A 16,795-nucleotide genomic window follows, 5' to 3' on the forward strand; every position below is an offset into this window, starting at 1 on the left:
TGTGTGTGTGTGTGACTCAAGCCCATGCAGGAGGCCCCACTCAGAGTGGCTCATCAGCCTTTAGTTCAGTGAAGATAAATCATGATCTTGATGATTTATGAAGACGTGTGTGTGCTCACCTGCGCAGTGTAGGTGAAGAAACCTGCTGCCTCCCTGGAATCGCCGCTGCTCCCCCGCTTCTCAGGTTATCGATTTCACACACTCCCTTCTCCCGGTCCGTCTGATTGGCTGCCAATCCTCCCGAGCCATTGGCTTTGGCAAGGCTGATGGAGTTCTTTCCATGAGAAGTGACGGAGAGCACCGCGGCTTCAATGCTGCTGGTGGAGGAGCGATTCCCGTTGCGGGCGGCCGCTCCTGCGCGGCTGGGCCTTGGCAGGCTGCGGTACTGCAACGTAGAGCGTGCACTCATGGGAAGGAAGACGTCATCGTGGTGACCCAACACCGAGCCTCCGTCCTGCCCGCCGGACTTTAAGCCTCCAGACAGTGAACGTGCCCCTGATTTAGGCATCTTCCCCAGGGTGGCTGATCCACTGGTGATTGTGGCGCCACTTGCCGTGACCATGGTAACAATCCCAGCACCTTGTTTCTTGAAGCCGAAGGTGCTTGTTGGGGTGCGGGAGGTCAGTGTGTGCATGTGGGATTGTGGGTCTGAGACAGTGTGTGTGAGTGAATTTGTGGTTGGCGTTCGGGTTGTTGGGACCAGCTGCTTCTTCGCTTCATCACCGCTGCTGCGCCCAGTGTCCGAGGGCGAGCGCTGAAGGCCGTTAGAACGAGGAGAGAGGCGGCCTTTTTCTGACACCTTTACATCATCTGTCTTACCTGCAGGTCACACAGATTCACATGGGGTCACATGAATTCATTCTGACATCATTTGTCCTTAATTCAGCATCTTTGCTGCAAAGAATCTGATAAAGTTAAAGCAACACTAAAGAGTTTTTAAGGATTTAAGCTATTGCTTTCAACTGGTTTCAGTGATTCTTTAGCCAGGAACTTGAGCAACTTCACATGGACCAGCTCTATGTCCAGAAACCAACTTTTATGGTTTGAGTCAGCACCAGAGAAAAGTCTCTATCTTCTTTACAGATTTACTGTGTTGGTAGCTCATACAAAGGCAAGCAGTTAGCTTAAAAGTTTTGACAACAATCGATAAAAATCAAAAAGCACTAGAAAAGACAAAGAATTTTGATTTCTATTTGTTGAGCCTGGAAGTAAAGTAATAGAGTAATGTATGTGGAGGTGACACAAAGATATAAAACCAGAGTGAACATCGGCTCAGCCTACACTCCTTAGACAGAGCTAAAGGAGGCTACAAAAACCACAGACTGATGGTGACCTGGCTTTGTTGCTACTGGATTTGAAAGTAGTGAGCAATGTTTTTGTGTCCAACAGTGTGCTTCCTATTGATTTGTGGCTTATTCCGTCTCAGCTGACTAATTTTAGCGTTAGCTTGTTCTCAACACTAACTACAGCAGGCTGCGGCAGGGTTTACCACAGTAGGAGGGAGAGGCAGGAAACATTTTGTTACTTTAAAGTTTTACTTCCAGATTTCTTTCAACAAAATAAATAACATCTCATTAGGTTTAAGGGACTTAAGTGAACTGTAATTACCTGAGCTGTGGCTCTTGAGACCGACTGAAACTGCAGATCCTGCGGTACTTGTGCTTTTGGTCCGGGGTGATGTCACCCCCACCTGAGTGCTCATGCCTCTTCTCCACGAGCCTGTCTGGGACACAGAGGGGGTCTTCCTTCCTGAGCCGCCCTTGTCAGACTCATCTGAGATGTCACATGTCCTGCGGCTCCACTTGCCTGTATCCATCCTGACCCCGGTGTCTGACCCGCTGTCTGGCCTCTTCACCTCGTCTCCTGCCCAGGCTTGATGCACTGCAGTGGAGGCTGAGTGCTTCTCTGCATCAGTCACAGGCTGAAATAAACACACAGCATGGATCCAACAATCACACCAAGTACCGGTAATCTGCAGCAATAAACTGTAAAAGTGAGCATGTTATGACTTGAGTGCAAAAGGTTCAAGATAAATCAAAATCTAAGAAGTACATTTTTACTGTTCTTGTCAGAACAAGCCAAAAGTCTTATGATATACAGATTTTTAGATTTCCAAATGCTCGTTTTATTGGTAAAGATTAATAAAATGTTATGAAACAATTGCACTTGTTTATGGTCACTTCTCTGATTCTCTTATTTCACATTTTTGAGATTTTACTGTCAAATTAGAATATTTTTCATTTGAATCTTTCATCACAAAAATGGATTCTGATGTAAAAACCAATCATTCATTAATCTGATGCTATATTTATTAAAGTTAGTTCAGCAGGTACGTAATAGACTTCTGCAGCTCCCAAGGAAACAAAAAACCTGCAAGCTGATCTGCTCTGAGACCTCATAAAAACACAGTCAAGCCCATATTTGATTAGCTGAGGAAAGATGATGAGACCTTCTGAAACTGTACTGTCAGGCAGCTGCGTGAGAGAATGACCCTTTGTGCAATCTTTTGTTTTTAAATCAGCACCTCCACCTCTGCCGCAGGAATTAACAACCACCACACACTTGATGAATCTATCTCACAGTATACAGTGTGTGTACCCAACTAATGGTCTGCAATGTCGAATGACACAAGTATAGATGAATAAATAAATAATCTTCAAGACTTTGAGGTAATTTAACTGTTTAGACTCAATTTAAGTATATCTAAATCAGGGATAGGCCACTCTCGTCCTCGAGTGCTGCTATCCAGCATGTTTTAGTGGTTTTCCTGCTCGAGCACATGTCATTTTTCTAATTGATGAGATGCTGAACAGGTGAATCAAGTGTGTTGGAGCAGGGAAACAACTAAAACATGTTGGCTACCGGTCCTTGGGGCAGGGAGTTGCCCATCCCTGGCGTATGGTGTCCCAATTCTCAAGTGTGGACCTTGGCTCTGCCCATTGCGCACCCTTAATCTGTATTTCACTGATGCCCGCGTCGGTGTGGACTTTGGCGAAGGTTATTACCGACAACATGTTGCTGTGTGGGAATTTTGGAACAAAGACAGAGAAATGGCTCGTGTGCTTTCCCCCCCCAAATTTTTTTTTCAAGTTTAAATATTGAATATTTTATTAATGTGTTATGATTAAATTCAAATGTTCCTCTGCTGAAAAAAACACAATACATGATTTTTGAAAAATATTGTTAACTGATCACGGTACTGGTGTGCAGTTTTGGGCACAACATGCCAGCAATGTAGCCTTTTTTATATAATTGCATGAAGTCACAGAGATTTGAAGCAGTGGAGCAAGATGATGATGCAATGTTCAGTGTCTCAATTCTGCAATTATTTGCACACTTGTTAACTATGCACTAGAGGCCCTACATAAAATTCCACCAAGTGCACTTGTTAGAGGACCACAGGCTGCCATGTGGGTATTGGGGCTGGGCCTAAAACATGCTGCGCAGTGGATCTTGAGGGCCAAGGTTGCCTATACCCCTGGCCTAAATATAGCAAAAAAAAAAAAACTTAAAAAGCTGCTGATTATCTAATGCCATCAGCTTTGAGGTCAGTATGAATTCAATGTGACAGACTAAAATTGTTTTGTTGTTGATATTTGTATAAAAACTGCAAGTTCAAAATTCACAGTTTGGTGACTTTGTGACTGAATGAAATGTAAATTTTAAATGTTTTCTTTGTGTTTTCTGCATTTTAAATAAGTAGAGATATCAATAAAAACAAAACTGGTAGGCTTCATTTGGGGAAAAAATAATTTTCTGTAAAATGTTTTGCTAAAAAATAAATTAGTTTTAAGAATATTTCACACAAAGATCTTAAAGTAATTCCAATCTCACAATTTTCCAGTCAAATGAATGACATTGCAACACAAGTGACTCAACATTTTAATTACATAGAAATGTGTATAATTACTTAAAACATGCACATTTTTGTTGCTTTCTGTATTTTGTGCGATTGTATTTAATAAAAATTATTTATTGGGTAAAATTATTTAGAATTTAACAAAACCAACACATGAAGTGAACAGGATTGAGGGGAGAAGCTCCTCTTTCAACTGTATTTCACTGGAGGGTGACCAGTAACACCTGTCTAGTGTGTGTTTGTCATCTTACCTGTGTGCTCAGGCCCTTGCGCTTCGCTGCAGGTGTGTTGGCGTAGGAGGAGATGGAGGAACTGGTGTTGATGTCATCTGTGTCGATGTTGTCGCTGATGCCACTGCTCACAGAGCTGCTGTCATCCCAGCTACAGGTAAACACAACGACAAGGACAAAGGATCACTTATGGTTGAACCAGATGTTGTTCAGCATCTGGGAGCCCACTCGACTCTTTATCAGGCAGCTGCTCTTTAGGAACATGATGCAGAAACAAACCCTCAAATAATCAGAGCGCTGGCAGAGACAGGAAATAAAATCAAATTATTTATATTTATTTATAAATATGACATTTGGTCTAATTGTCAGATTTTTTTCCTTATCTAATAAAAGATCTCTACACTCAAATGTAACAAATTCCAATAGAGGTCAATGCAGATGTTTAAAAAACCACTGATCATGTGAATTGATGTAATATTAATAATGTGTGCCTTTAGATGAACCGTAAAAATAGAAAACCTTCTGTGAATTTCAGCTCTAAATAAAAGATGGCTGCTGCTGTGTTTGAGACTGCCTGGTGTTCCTCTTCCTTTATTCTCCATTAAATTGATTTCAACTTGGACACACACACTGACTGGATGAATGGGGCTGTCTGTCATCCGAACAAAGGTTCGTTGCAGGCGTGACATCATGGTGAGCTTGTGTGTGTGTGTGAACTGTTCAAACAGACGCATCTGAACAGAGCAGACATGCCAGGAGTTAAGGATATCTGCAAATATGTCTGTGTGTGTATTGGGGTGTGTGTCTGTGTTCGCATCCGCTCTGAGTCTGTGGGGTACAGGAAGCCCGGCCACTTGGCAAACACCACTCTGAAAGGACCAGAGGGAGGCTGATGGTGACAGCCGGAGCCGTGCTGGACGCACCAGACGACTCAGACAACAAACAATAAAGGCTAAAAGTGTGTCCCAGTGTTCCTTATCTTCTAGACTTTTCACAGATCATTTAACTTTAATCCAGCTGATCATAGCCCAAGAGTTAGCATCGTGGATTAAAGTGACTATACAGCTGAAATTGTTTCAAGTCCATGCTTCTACTGTTTATTGCATGGCAAGACCATTTATTAATGACATCATCGTTTTTGCAGTTTATACAATTAATTATGTAAAAAATGGACAAAGTCACTGATGTTCAAACATGAACCCAAAGAAGAACCGTAATACCACTGATGACCACTAGTAGGATAACTGTAAAATATCTCAGGGTCCATCCTTCCATTAAAATCCCTTTAACTTACAAAATACCATCTGAAGATCTTGTTGTAATCAAAGTAGTATTGGATCTCCAAGATGTGTTTCTTTTGGACCAGGTTTCACCATGTTGTTCAAATAAAACCAGTTCTGGCTAGCCTGGCAAGCCATCCTATATGTGTGAGTATATAGTCTGGCCATCACCTATTGGCAGAGCTCAGTTGTGACTGTCTTCCAAACTGCCTCTGCATGCAACTGGACAATGCTAGGACCAATCAGATCAATGAACAATGAGACATATTCATCACTACGGAAATCAGTCAACAAGGCAGTCTGCCAAACACCATCAAAGAAGAAGAACAAAAAGAAGTAAATGCATAACTTTTTTAAATAAATAAATTAAGTACTTCTGTCTGGTCAAGTCAAGTCTAATTTGTCCAAAGTTGATGCTAAAGCCATTTCAAATGAGCACCAATGCCATCTTTGTAGTTTTTCTCTGTTGCAGCTCAAGTGTTAAGCCCGCCTAGCAAATATAGAGCTCTGTGATTGCCGAGACACAAAACAGTTCGGTCCAGCAGGTAGACCTGCTGAGGCTAGGTTGACTCGTGGCTAGACCGACTGCTACTGCTACGGTTGGTCTAGATTGCTAGGCTAAGTTTTGGTTCCAAAAGGACCAAAATAGAAATGAGTACATGACCAATTTAAGGCTTCAAAGTAGCAGTAGACAAAAAAAAAAATAAAAAAAATGAGTGAAGCCATAGTGGTTTTCATGGATCCACTCAAGTGATTAATGAGCCAGTCCGTGTTACTAGCCACACTGGTCACGGCACTTTAAGTTCAATCTCAGCTCCAGCTGAGATATTTTGTTTCTATGTTTGTTTCCTTTTCAGAACAGAGTTGCAGGGTATAAAGATTTCCTTAAAGGGAAAATGTGTAGTTTTAACCATTAATATCTGGAAATATCCATCAAAATGTTGTTGAAAATGAAGGAAATGATGCCCAGTTGTTCAAAATATTGACGGTTTCGTCACATATCATATAACCATAAAAGTCAGGTCTAAAATACATGGGAGCGGGTCTAAGTCTCTGGGACGCCATATTAGATGCCATGTTTCTTTCTACGGGAGCCCATGAGGACAAAATGCATTTTCTGATTTGTAACAAACAGTTACAAAACTTTTGTCATTCTTGACTTGTTTTACACACCTGTTGCCAGTGATGAAAGGGAGTATGATGTGCTTGTTAGTTTGATACATTTAGCACTCCCCAGGGCTTTTTGACCCTAATGGGCATCTGTTGGTAAGGTGCCAACACAAAAATACTACTTGCTTGCAAGATTTAGGTATCTACTGCCCCCTATCGCCAGGAAAAATACACACTGTCACTTTAAATATTATTTGCACAGGGAAGGGGGAACTATGATTGTGACTTGAACTTGCCAGGTTTGTCATTTTACATCAATTTACTCATTAGCTTTTGAAAGCTTTTTTTCCCCAACCCTAACCCTAACCCTGCAAAATCACAGAGTCATGGAAGTGCATGGAGCTGTTAACTTTTTACCACCTGTCTGCTTTGTGGTTTAAAACCCAACGACTGATATCTGCTCCCTATCATCCTCTGGTTTGATCTTCATATAAAAGTAGAGCAGACATGCTTTGATTCATACAAACCAAAAGCAGCAATGCTCAGAAGCCAAGTAGGAAGTCCCACATTCACCCACAAGTGAACATCTGTAATTATAGCTCTCAACAAAATACCCAAACAATAACAAAGATGTCCAATGGCAAAAATCCCAGATTCAGAAAACCGCCAGACCGTAATCAGATGGTTCTTGACAAACTTTCAGGCTAAATTCATCTGCTGCTTTTCAAACAACCTGATGAACTGATATGGAGGGAAAACAACTTCCTTCTGAAGTGACCAGGTTAATAAATCACCCAGAAGCTCAGCAAAGACATGGTTTAGAGAGTTGAAAGCATCCATGGAGGAAAAAAAGCAGAGAGGTGCTGAAAGGTTTGGGGTGACCACAACTGTTTCAACTCACCCATACAGCCGGGGTGGGGGGGTGGGGGTGGGGGGTGGGGGGGGGTTCCCACACACATCACACAAGAAAGTTCGTCTGGAAGGCTACATCCCTGTTCCTGTGTCCTTAAAATAACCCAAAGTAAACTCTAACGCTGCACACTGGTGCACACACCATACCTGTTCAGGGTGCCAGTGTTGCTGTGGGAACCAGGGCGCTCCACAAAAATGCCAAGCTGGACAGAGAGCTTCATGACTCTATGCTGCTGAGACAGTTCACACAAATAAATATCTCCTCCCCGTCTCCTTTTCTTCCTGGCGGTATTCCTGGATCCAGCTCCTTTGTCACTGATGCTTCATCCTCTGGGCACCGTTTGTCTGCACTAACATCGGCAGAAACTGCAGGGAGACAAGCTGAGGACCTGCCCTACCACTGGTAACATGAGCCTCCCCGGAGACTGTTAACCACTTCACTGCTGCAGCCACACCACTAAAACTCACACTCAAGAGCACACAAACACACCCTGAGCTTTAAATAAGCCACTTGAGTCTAAGAAGTATCAAGCGGCAACACAAGTCAAAGCCACACGATCGCAGACTAAATGAAACAGAAGGAAAATCCTCATCCTTCAGTTGCTCCACTGTGCAATTCCCACCTCTGGTTTATGTGCACTGACTGTCTGTGTGTCCAAGACTGCAATTTCCCAGACAGATCCACCCTGACCAACTGACAAGCCAGTGCTAATTAGAGATCAGGCCAAACGGTGTGGCCCAACCCACAGCCTCCCGCTGGCAAAGCAACCCGCCAGTTACCAACCGCTGTGCTCTTTATGGCCAATCACAGGAGATGGAGACATTAACCACGGGATGCCCCTAGGAACAACTGGTGCCAAGCACGGGAAGTCGAGGTCGCCATCTAATAGATCACCACCAAAGGGAACGATGGGGAGTTCTTTTTACTCTTTTAGTTTATCCACGTCACAAAGTATACATTTTCATCATCTAAGCTCTAGTCTGATGAGGTGACTGAATCTGGGAAATCCCTACAAAGAGCAGTTTAAACACAAGCTTGCTATTCGTTGGATGGAACGGATCTTTGCTCTTTAACTTGCTAAATATAATATACAGCAGTGATGCACCGATATGAAATTTTGGGGCCGATGCAGATATTTGCCGATACCGATATACTGACATTAAAGCTTCTAAAATCTGCAGAATTTGTATAGAATGAAAATTATTAAAGCTGAATTTACTTTACTATGTACACACAACACAAACATTTATGATTCTGAGATGATTTCATTCACTGTCACATGGCTAAGCAATCCATCCCCCCCCCCCCCCCCCCCCCCCACACACACACACACACCATCTGAAACAGGCAAACAAATGGAAATGAGATGGAAAAAATATCGATTGTTAATATCGGCCTGGTTTTACTAATCGGACCGGTACCGATATGTTAAAAAATGACTAACATTGGCCGATACCGATATTGATGCCGATGTATTGTCCATTCCTAATATACAGTGATACAAAAAGTATAAATATATAGCATCACTGTTGGTTTGTGGATCCAGTCTACTGTCCAGATGAACAGATGACCTGGATGAGGAGAGAATGTCTGACCTTTGACCTTAAACAGGCTGCGCATACAGGAAAACGCTGTAATGAGGCTGGATTATATTTTTGTTTAGAAGTATGGGACAACTTTCCATCACAGTAGTTTTGCAGTTGCAGTTTGCAGTTTAGATTTGAAAAGACTGAGGGGAAATCCATTTTATAGCATTTATAGCACACGACTGGTAAAGCAGACAAAACAGGGTCAGGAGAGGGAAAAGAAAATGAGGCGATTTAGTTCGGTCCCTTTGGACAGTTTCTGCTCTCCCAAAGGGGGTCAGAGTTCAGAGGCCAAACTCTCAAACTTCTTTAAAGAGGAAAAACAGAGTTGTGGTTGGAGGCTCGAGGGCCAATGAAAAACCAACGCTCCCACACGGCTCAGCCAATAGAAACGTCTGCTCATGTCCTGAGAAAAAGCCATGGCTGTGTTTGCTTTAACTTTTCTTGTGTGTGAGACCCTTGGGACTGTGGTCAGTTGGACGGTTGGCCTGCTGGTCACCCCCCCCCCCCCCCCCCCCCCTTCTCAAAACCCCAACTCTGGCAAAAGTATACAGAGTAATGCACTCACAGACATGCAGCCACAATAGATCTGTGAGGCAGAAGTAAGGGGATTTCCTGCATTTGAGGGGAGACTACTGCCTCTCGTCCTGCAGCTGTGCCCCCCCACCCCCACTCCCCGCCTTGCAGTATGAGGGAGGAGGGAAGCACTAACAGACTCTTCCTAAGCTACTTTTTATCACCGCCCTCAGGGTTTAGGGGAAGCAGATAGCATCAAGGTGAGGCTTACAGGTGAGTTTTGCACAAACATCAGAAAAACGAACAACCAGACCTATCAACACATCAGATGCATGCAAAACATTGACAGCATGACTGTTGATGCAGTTTCAGTTAGACTTTTGGTCATGCAGTTCATTCTCAGCTGCTTGTAGAGGAAAAACATGGCAAGAAAACAGGAAACTACGAGTGTCTGCAGATCTGAATGATGAAAAGTTGTTGGACCGTCAGAGAAGACATGCAAGGTGTTTTCTTGGGACTCGTTGACCTGTGGTTTGTTTTTACAATCAAGCTCCAGGCAGTTTCAACTGAAGCGCAGTATGATGACAAGAGCCTGGTCTGTAACTAAAGTAACGATTGATCATTTAAATTTGGGTTAAAAGTGTTTTTTACCACATTAAATTGTGGGACTCGTCGATCATGTTTACCGTGCTAAAGGTTTGGTTCTAACCTAAAGGTTTGGTTCTAACCTAAAAACACAAGTTTTACTACTTCAAAAGTCATTTGGATATAAACTAGGACTCTTTTTGGTCATGTTAAAAAAAACCTGAAACTAACAGGGAAGTTGTAAGTCTACAGAAAAAGCAGATCAGGCTTGTTCCAATTTAAAAATACTCTAAACATTAACTGAACTAAATAGGAAGACTGGGGAGATAAAGAAAAGAGGATGTTGGGCCATTCTGGGCAGAAGACCAGGAACGCTGTGGTACCAAAATGACACAGCTGTCCCTGCTGTGACAAGGAAAGGCAGGACTGGACACTGAGGAATGTATGCCGTTTTGGCTCTCCGTCTCCTGTGTCTGGTCCCATTGTTGTTTCTCTCCTTGGGAAAACATTTGAAATCCTCATTCAGAGAACTTATCAAAGCATTTAGATCCCTCTTTCTGTCTCTCTCTCTCTCTCTCACACACACACACACACACACACACACACACACACACACACACACACACACACACACACACACACACACACACGTGTGTTTGATGTGTAAACACACAGCTCCTATAGATTTGACCAACCGACCTGCATCCACAGGCAAAACACACGAAACTCTTCACACATGAGACACACATCACTTCACATTGGCACACGACTCTTCAGCGCTGCGCCCACAGAGACAGACGTGGAATTTCTAACGTGAGTTAGAGAAGACACACAGCATCTCAGCGTTAAAATGAAACACATGGCTGTAACTCCTGCCTCTCCTGTGCTCACAGACCCTCAGGACGCCAGTTTGGTGTGTTAACAAGTAAACATCACAGATGCGCCGAATACTCCAAGGAATGCTCTCTTTTCATGCTGATCTGGTTTTAAACATGTCCCCAGGTATCACATTGGTCCTCTAGGAAATAAAACACACTCACAAGGTTCCCCTTACCAGAGTACTATGTACTTCCATAAAACATTTAGCAGCTGATTAACTCACCATGTAATACACTTTACTAGAAAATCAATGTTAGTTGAGATAATCTGCAACATAATTTGTATTTTATTCTTTCTATTCTTACTTCTATTTGAGGGAACCAACGCTCCCACATGCTCCCACGGGGGCCATCGTCTAGCACACTGCTGTTAACCACTTAAACTTTCTCCCTCTCCTGATAATAACTTTTTGCTTTCCTTGACGTTGGATGTGCTACTACTAGTTTACCCGTTTAATTATAGATTCACTAGGATAAATACAATAAAGTTTATCTCTCGCCACATAGAATATTTGCTAAGACATCACAATATAACCATAGACACATTGCTTGGTGTGTGTGTGTGTGTGTGTGTGTGTGTGTGTGTGTGTGTGTGTGTGTGTGTGTGTGTGTGTGTGTGTGTGTGTGTGTGTGTTTATTTTCTTACAGAAGAAGAACCCAACACCAGCAGACTCAGTGCTCCAATCCAACAGCCTGAAGAGATGCCATCATCAGCTTCAACAGATGTCTGTGAACATGTATGAGCTGCTGGCCCCATGGATCCTGCTGACTGGCCACAGAAGTTGAACAAAATGGGAAGTAGAACTTTCTTTATGATGACTGATATTTGAGTTTTGCTTTTGATTGCACAGTTTAATGCTGCTTTTGATTTTGCATCCCCCCAATGACATTTGCACGACATTTTGAGTTGTTGGTTATTGTAACATTCTCAGGTTACTTATCTTTCAAGCTTACATTTATCCTTCAGGCTGTTGACTTTAAAGAGTTGCTGTGTGAATATTTAAAATAAAAAATTAGTAACTAAGGAATAACTGTGGAGTTGCTTTTTCCAATGTGTCGTGGGTGGGTGGACTTGGGTTTGGGTGAGAGGCTGTGGGGGGTGGGGGGCAGATGGGCACTCTCGCCTTGGGCACCAAATTACCCAGAGCCGGCCCTGCATCCCACATGTGCATCTAAAGGTTTTAGTAAAAAGGTTTTCAGACTGGCCCTGTGCAGATGGACCAGCGGGCCTGTAGGGAGCCCTCACAATGGATAAACTCAGATCCAACAGGCTCTGCTTCTTTTGCCCATCTACAGTTTCCTCCCAAAGCCTGGGTCAGATTCCAGACTGGACCAGGAACTTGGGACTGGGCCTCTGACCTTCTCTTCAGAAACCAGTGCTTTGGTGGTTCGCCCTGCTGGCTGACACTCACACTTCTCAGACAGCCTGGTTTTGAATCACGCTACCTCTGTGCAAGAATGAGCTTTCTGTCCTGTTGAGCTGACCTCATTCAGATGAAAAGAGGGGAAACAAATAAAGAACACTTAAAATAAGGTTAGCCGGAAAATGAGATGAGATCATCAGTATAAAGCTCAAGAAAGACAATAACTGATCTGACACTAACAACTTAAGTAGGCTGATCGTGTAATTGTAAAAGGCTGGTGCACTTAACAGAAGCTTGGGGGGCTGTAGTGCGTGATCACTGTATCCATGGAAACTGAAACGGCATTGCCTCTTTTTGTTTCCTTCCTCTCAATCTTAGGTTGTGTTCCTTATATTTTTTAAGTGTTTTATGTTGATGGACTAAATGTCATAAAAACTTCTAAATCTTCTATTCTATTATAATTCAGAAATATCAAAGGCTTTTTTCTTCTAACCCCATAAAAGAAACTTAGGCTGAAATCAGATTTCTTGTTATAGTGAAAGTGGAAGAACACACTGTAACAGAAGGGGCACCTGAGTGGGAGCATTGGTGCTGATCGTCCATTTGTCTCAGACGTATTCTGTCTTAGACAATGAGCCACAGTGCTTCTTTATAAAAGCCTGATAAAAGCACACCGCGGGTCAGAAGGTTAGTTTACATTTCTGTTAATATGTGAAAACACCAAAAGAATTACAGGAGTCACATTAGTCATTGAACCCATAGACTCATACATTTTTTTTATCTTGAGCAGTAAATTAATTCAGTATCGACTGATTAGGATATAAATCCAGCAGCAAATAATCAAATTCAGTTACATTTAGTCAGAGTTCATCTAGAATTAACACTCTGATTCATTTCTTTGTGCTGAACAAGCAGAGCATGCAGGCGACAGTGGAAAGAAAACCTGAGACGTTCTATTTCTGACACCGTTTACAAACATATTAACACTTAAAATGAGGCGTGATTGGTCTTGTTGCCATTTTGAGGGTAATTTAGGGTGTGAATGTGGACTGATCCACAGCCAAGAATCTCTGGTGTCTTTATTTAATATTTGCATTCCTTTTAGACATGTTTACCTTTTGCAGGTTAGCAAAAACTGCTAGGTGCGTGTAGATTATCAAGCTAAAATGTTTCTGATAAAACGATTGCAACATTTTGACACAACCCTAACCCTAACTGAAAGGATGATGCAGACGTGTGTCTGTGCAGACATTATTCCATTCTGGGATTAAAAGAGAAATTTCCATCAGAACTTTTATGAAGTTCATAATTTAATTAGAGCCTTTAAACGAATGAAACATACGTAGATGTTTTATTTATTTTTTGTGGAGGAAAAACTTTTCAGTAACTTAAACTGGATACGTTAACAGTTTGCCTTGGTGACGCTAGGGGTGGGGAACCCTGGTCCAACAAGGGCCGCCATCCAGCATATTTTAGTTTCAACCCTGCATCATCACTCCTGATTTCAATCAGCAGGTGATTAACAGGCTTCTGTAGAGCCTGATGAGCTGCAGAACAGGTGAACCAACCACTGAATCAGAAGTGTTGGAGCAAAGACATGCAGGATACCGGCCCTCGAGGACCATGGTTCCCCACTCCTGCTGTAACCTAAGCATTCACACTGCTGTCATCATTAACCAAACAAGCTGAAGATCTCAGTGTTGGGAGCAGTTCTGACACAGAAGCATTTTGTGTGACATTATGAGTCATTCCTAATCTGTACTGATGGCTCAGGAAAAGAAGGGAAATGGGCAGATGAAAGATTAATTAATTAAAAGTGAGCGTGTGGACGTAAGCCACAAACGAACAGGTAGAGGTAGACGGAGCGTTGGACCCACGCTGAGCCAGGTGTCCTCCCTTCATCTACCTGAGGCCAACAGGAAGGTGTTCACAACCAGACAGAAGAGATGGTTTGAACCATCTGCGTGTTTGAGTGGAGGAACGTGTTTTTAAAAGAACCTCTGTTCTGCTGCAGGTGGGGTTGAAAGCCACTCAGAATAACAACGACGCTTCCAAAACACACACACAGATGTGCTACCCTTCCCATAATGAGCCACCATCAGCAAGGAGTGATACGGAGATGCCAGAAAACCAGGGCAGACACAATAATGAGAGGATGAATCAGTCATAATGTAATGGAGGAGGTTGTTTTATTTTTCAGGTAGAAGTGAGACAAGCACAGTCCTGGGCGACCGGTTTGAGTAACAGCCGCATCAGCCTGACCCATTTAGCAATAAAGGTTAAACAACTCTGGAAAGTTATCACAGTTACACAACAGCGTGATGTTATAGCGATGTGTGAGTAAAAGGGATTGGCAGTGCAGTGTGTCACACAGCTCTGGGGTAAACGTTGAAGCAAACTCGTCAATTTCTTAATACTATTGGAACAAACCAGGATCTGCTTTAACACGAGCCTGCGCACGGATTTTACAGATTAGTGCTGAAAGCTTTAGCACCACAAAGGGCAACTGTGTGCAGGTTTATTGGTTCAGTGCTGCTGAATCACCAACACTGCTATAGAGCATGACATATGATGACACATAAAACATTAAAAACAGCAAAGCGGATTAGAGTGAGTACTCACTGCTGATGGGAAGTGTCTCCCCGAGAAGATAGAGTATCACTGTGTGTTTATGTTAAAAGGCTCAACAGCACACATCAACTGAATGCACCCACCTTAGCCAAGTGTGTTTATTTTAGCATTCACCATTACACTCTTAAGTTACTTACTGATCTGTCCAATGACAAGCCGGGTTGGACAGTGATGCAACTTTGACTTGGTAAAGTGTGTCAAACAAACCAAATGGATTAGCTCCGGCATCTGCTGCACATTAGCACGCTAGCTCACATGTCCGTAGTCGAATCAAGCAGGGCTACATTTGGAGACTGCTCATCCTTTTACTCGCCTGTCTGTGGCGGTCTGGGCTGTGCTTTAGGGAAAAGTATCCAACTTGGTTTCATTCGTCATTCATTGCGCTAAGTTCAAATCTGCACAGCTGTGAAATGCACTTCCCAACCTGGTAGTTCCCAAACAACCTCACATCAGGGTCTAGAGCCTAGAGCCACGTTGGCCCTTCAGACCCTGCAGTGGCTCGATGACCAAACACATTTAGGTTTTGACAGCTTTTGCAATTTTCTTGTCCAACATTTTACAACAAGTGAATAGCGTTCCCACAGAACCCACCCAGCAAGAGCTGGAGGTCAGAGCTTGATGAAGCTAGGAGGACCACATCCGCAAACACCATAGCTGCACCTAGGAATTCTGTCCACAAAGGTAATAAACAGAACTAGTGACAAAGGGCAGCCTTCACTAGGAACAGGTCTGACTTACTGCCGTCTATGCGGACCAAGCTAACGCTCCTCTGGTACAGGAACTGAATGACCTTCAGCAAAAGGCCATCCAGCCCAGACTCCTGGAGTGCCCCCCATAAGGTGCCCCTGACACGGTCATAAGCCTTCTCCAAATCCAGAAAACACATGTGGATCAGTTGTGCAAACTCCCATGCTCCCTCCATCACCCTAGCAAGGGTAAAGAGCTGGTCCACAGTTCCACAACCAGAACAAAAACCACACTGTTGCTCTTCTATCGGAGTTTCAACTGTCGACCCTCTCCAGTACCTTGGAGTAGACCTTTGCAGGGAGGCTGAGGAGTGTGATCCGCTGTAGTTGGAGCACACCCTCTGACCCAGGCAACTTAACTCCTAGGTTCATTAGGGCACTCAAACTCCTCCACCACGGTACGGTGACAGTTCCAGGACGATTTATTTTTCTCTGAATAGGCAACTCTGGTTTTATGAATGTCTGCAAATAAAGAACAGCAAACATTCTGAGTGTGATCATGTCAATTTATAAAACTGTAGTTTGTTTCTTTATGCAAAAAACATGAAGGTAAAAAAGTAAATGAAAAATGTCACATTGGAACATAGTCTTATTTTGGAGGATAAGGTTAGGGTTGTTATTATTATTATTATTATTATTATTATTATATAACAAAGTGCAGGGACACTTCCTTCAGATATCGTCACTGTCAGGTAAAAACCTCCAAAAATTGGATTTACCAGGGAATGAAAAACCCCACCTAAGTGTTCAGGACCTTGTTCTGACACCTTTTCTGTGAATATTCCTCCTTAAGACCACTGATAGATGTGAAAGAGGACCAATGACTACGTTTACATACAGCCAATATCCGGGTTATGATCGGGTTAAGGTCGGTATTCGGGTTTCTGAGTTGATCAGAATAACCCGTTTACAAGCATAAATAGAAAGAGTTACCCCCAACTTGCATAACCCGATGTAAATGCGGACGTTGGGGTAGCGTCAGGACATATGGACTAAGTCAAGACGCAATATGCGTCATTTCCGGTTCTTCTTGTTCCGGTATCCGTCAAAACGACAACATGTTTCCCAGTTCGGAAGTGATAGCGACCGTGTTTGTT

At 43.0% G+C, this 16,795-nt stretch overlaps 1 protein-coding gene across 3 annotated transcripts in view; it reads right to left on the minus strand.

Annotated features, from left to right (window-relative positions):
• Positions 1 to 16,795, minus strand: part of nav2a (neuron navigator 2a) — a 122,135-nt gene that overhangs the window by 24,457 nt on the left and 80,883 nt on the right. For all 3 annotated transcript variants that reach the window (XM_015953712.3, XM_015953713.3, XM_015953711.3), the window contains 3 exons: positions 4,111 to 4,240; positions 1,609 to 1,921; positions 120 to 819 (listed from right to left, as the gene is read on the minus strand). In XM_015953712.3, the coding sequence (XP_015809198.3) occupies positions 120 to 819; positions 1,609 to 1,921; positions 4,111 to 4,240 (1,143 nt within the window). The remainder of the gene's footprint in view (positions 1 to 119; positions 820 to 1,608; positions 1,922 to 4,110; positions 4,241 to 16,795) is intronic.

The sequence above is a fragment of the Nothobranchius furzeri genome, chromosome 9 (assembly GCF_043380555.1).
Source record: "Nothobranchius furzeri strain GRZ-AD chromosome 9, NfurGRZ-RIMD1, whole genome shotgun sequence".
NCBI lineage: Eukaryota > Metazoa > Chordata > Actinopteri > Cyprinodontiformes > Nothobranchiidae > Nothobranchius > Nothobranchius furzeri.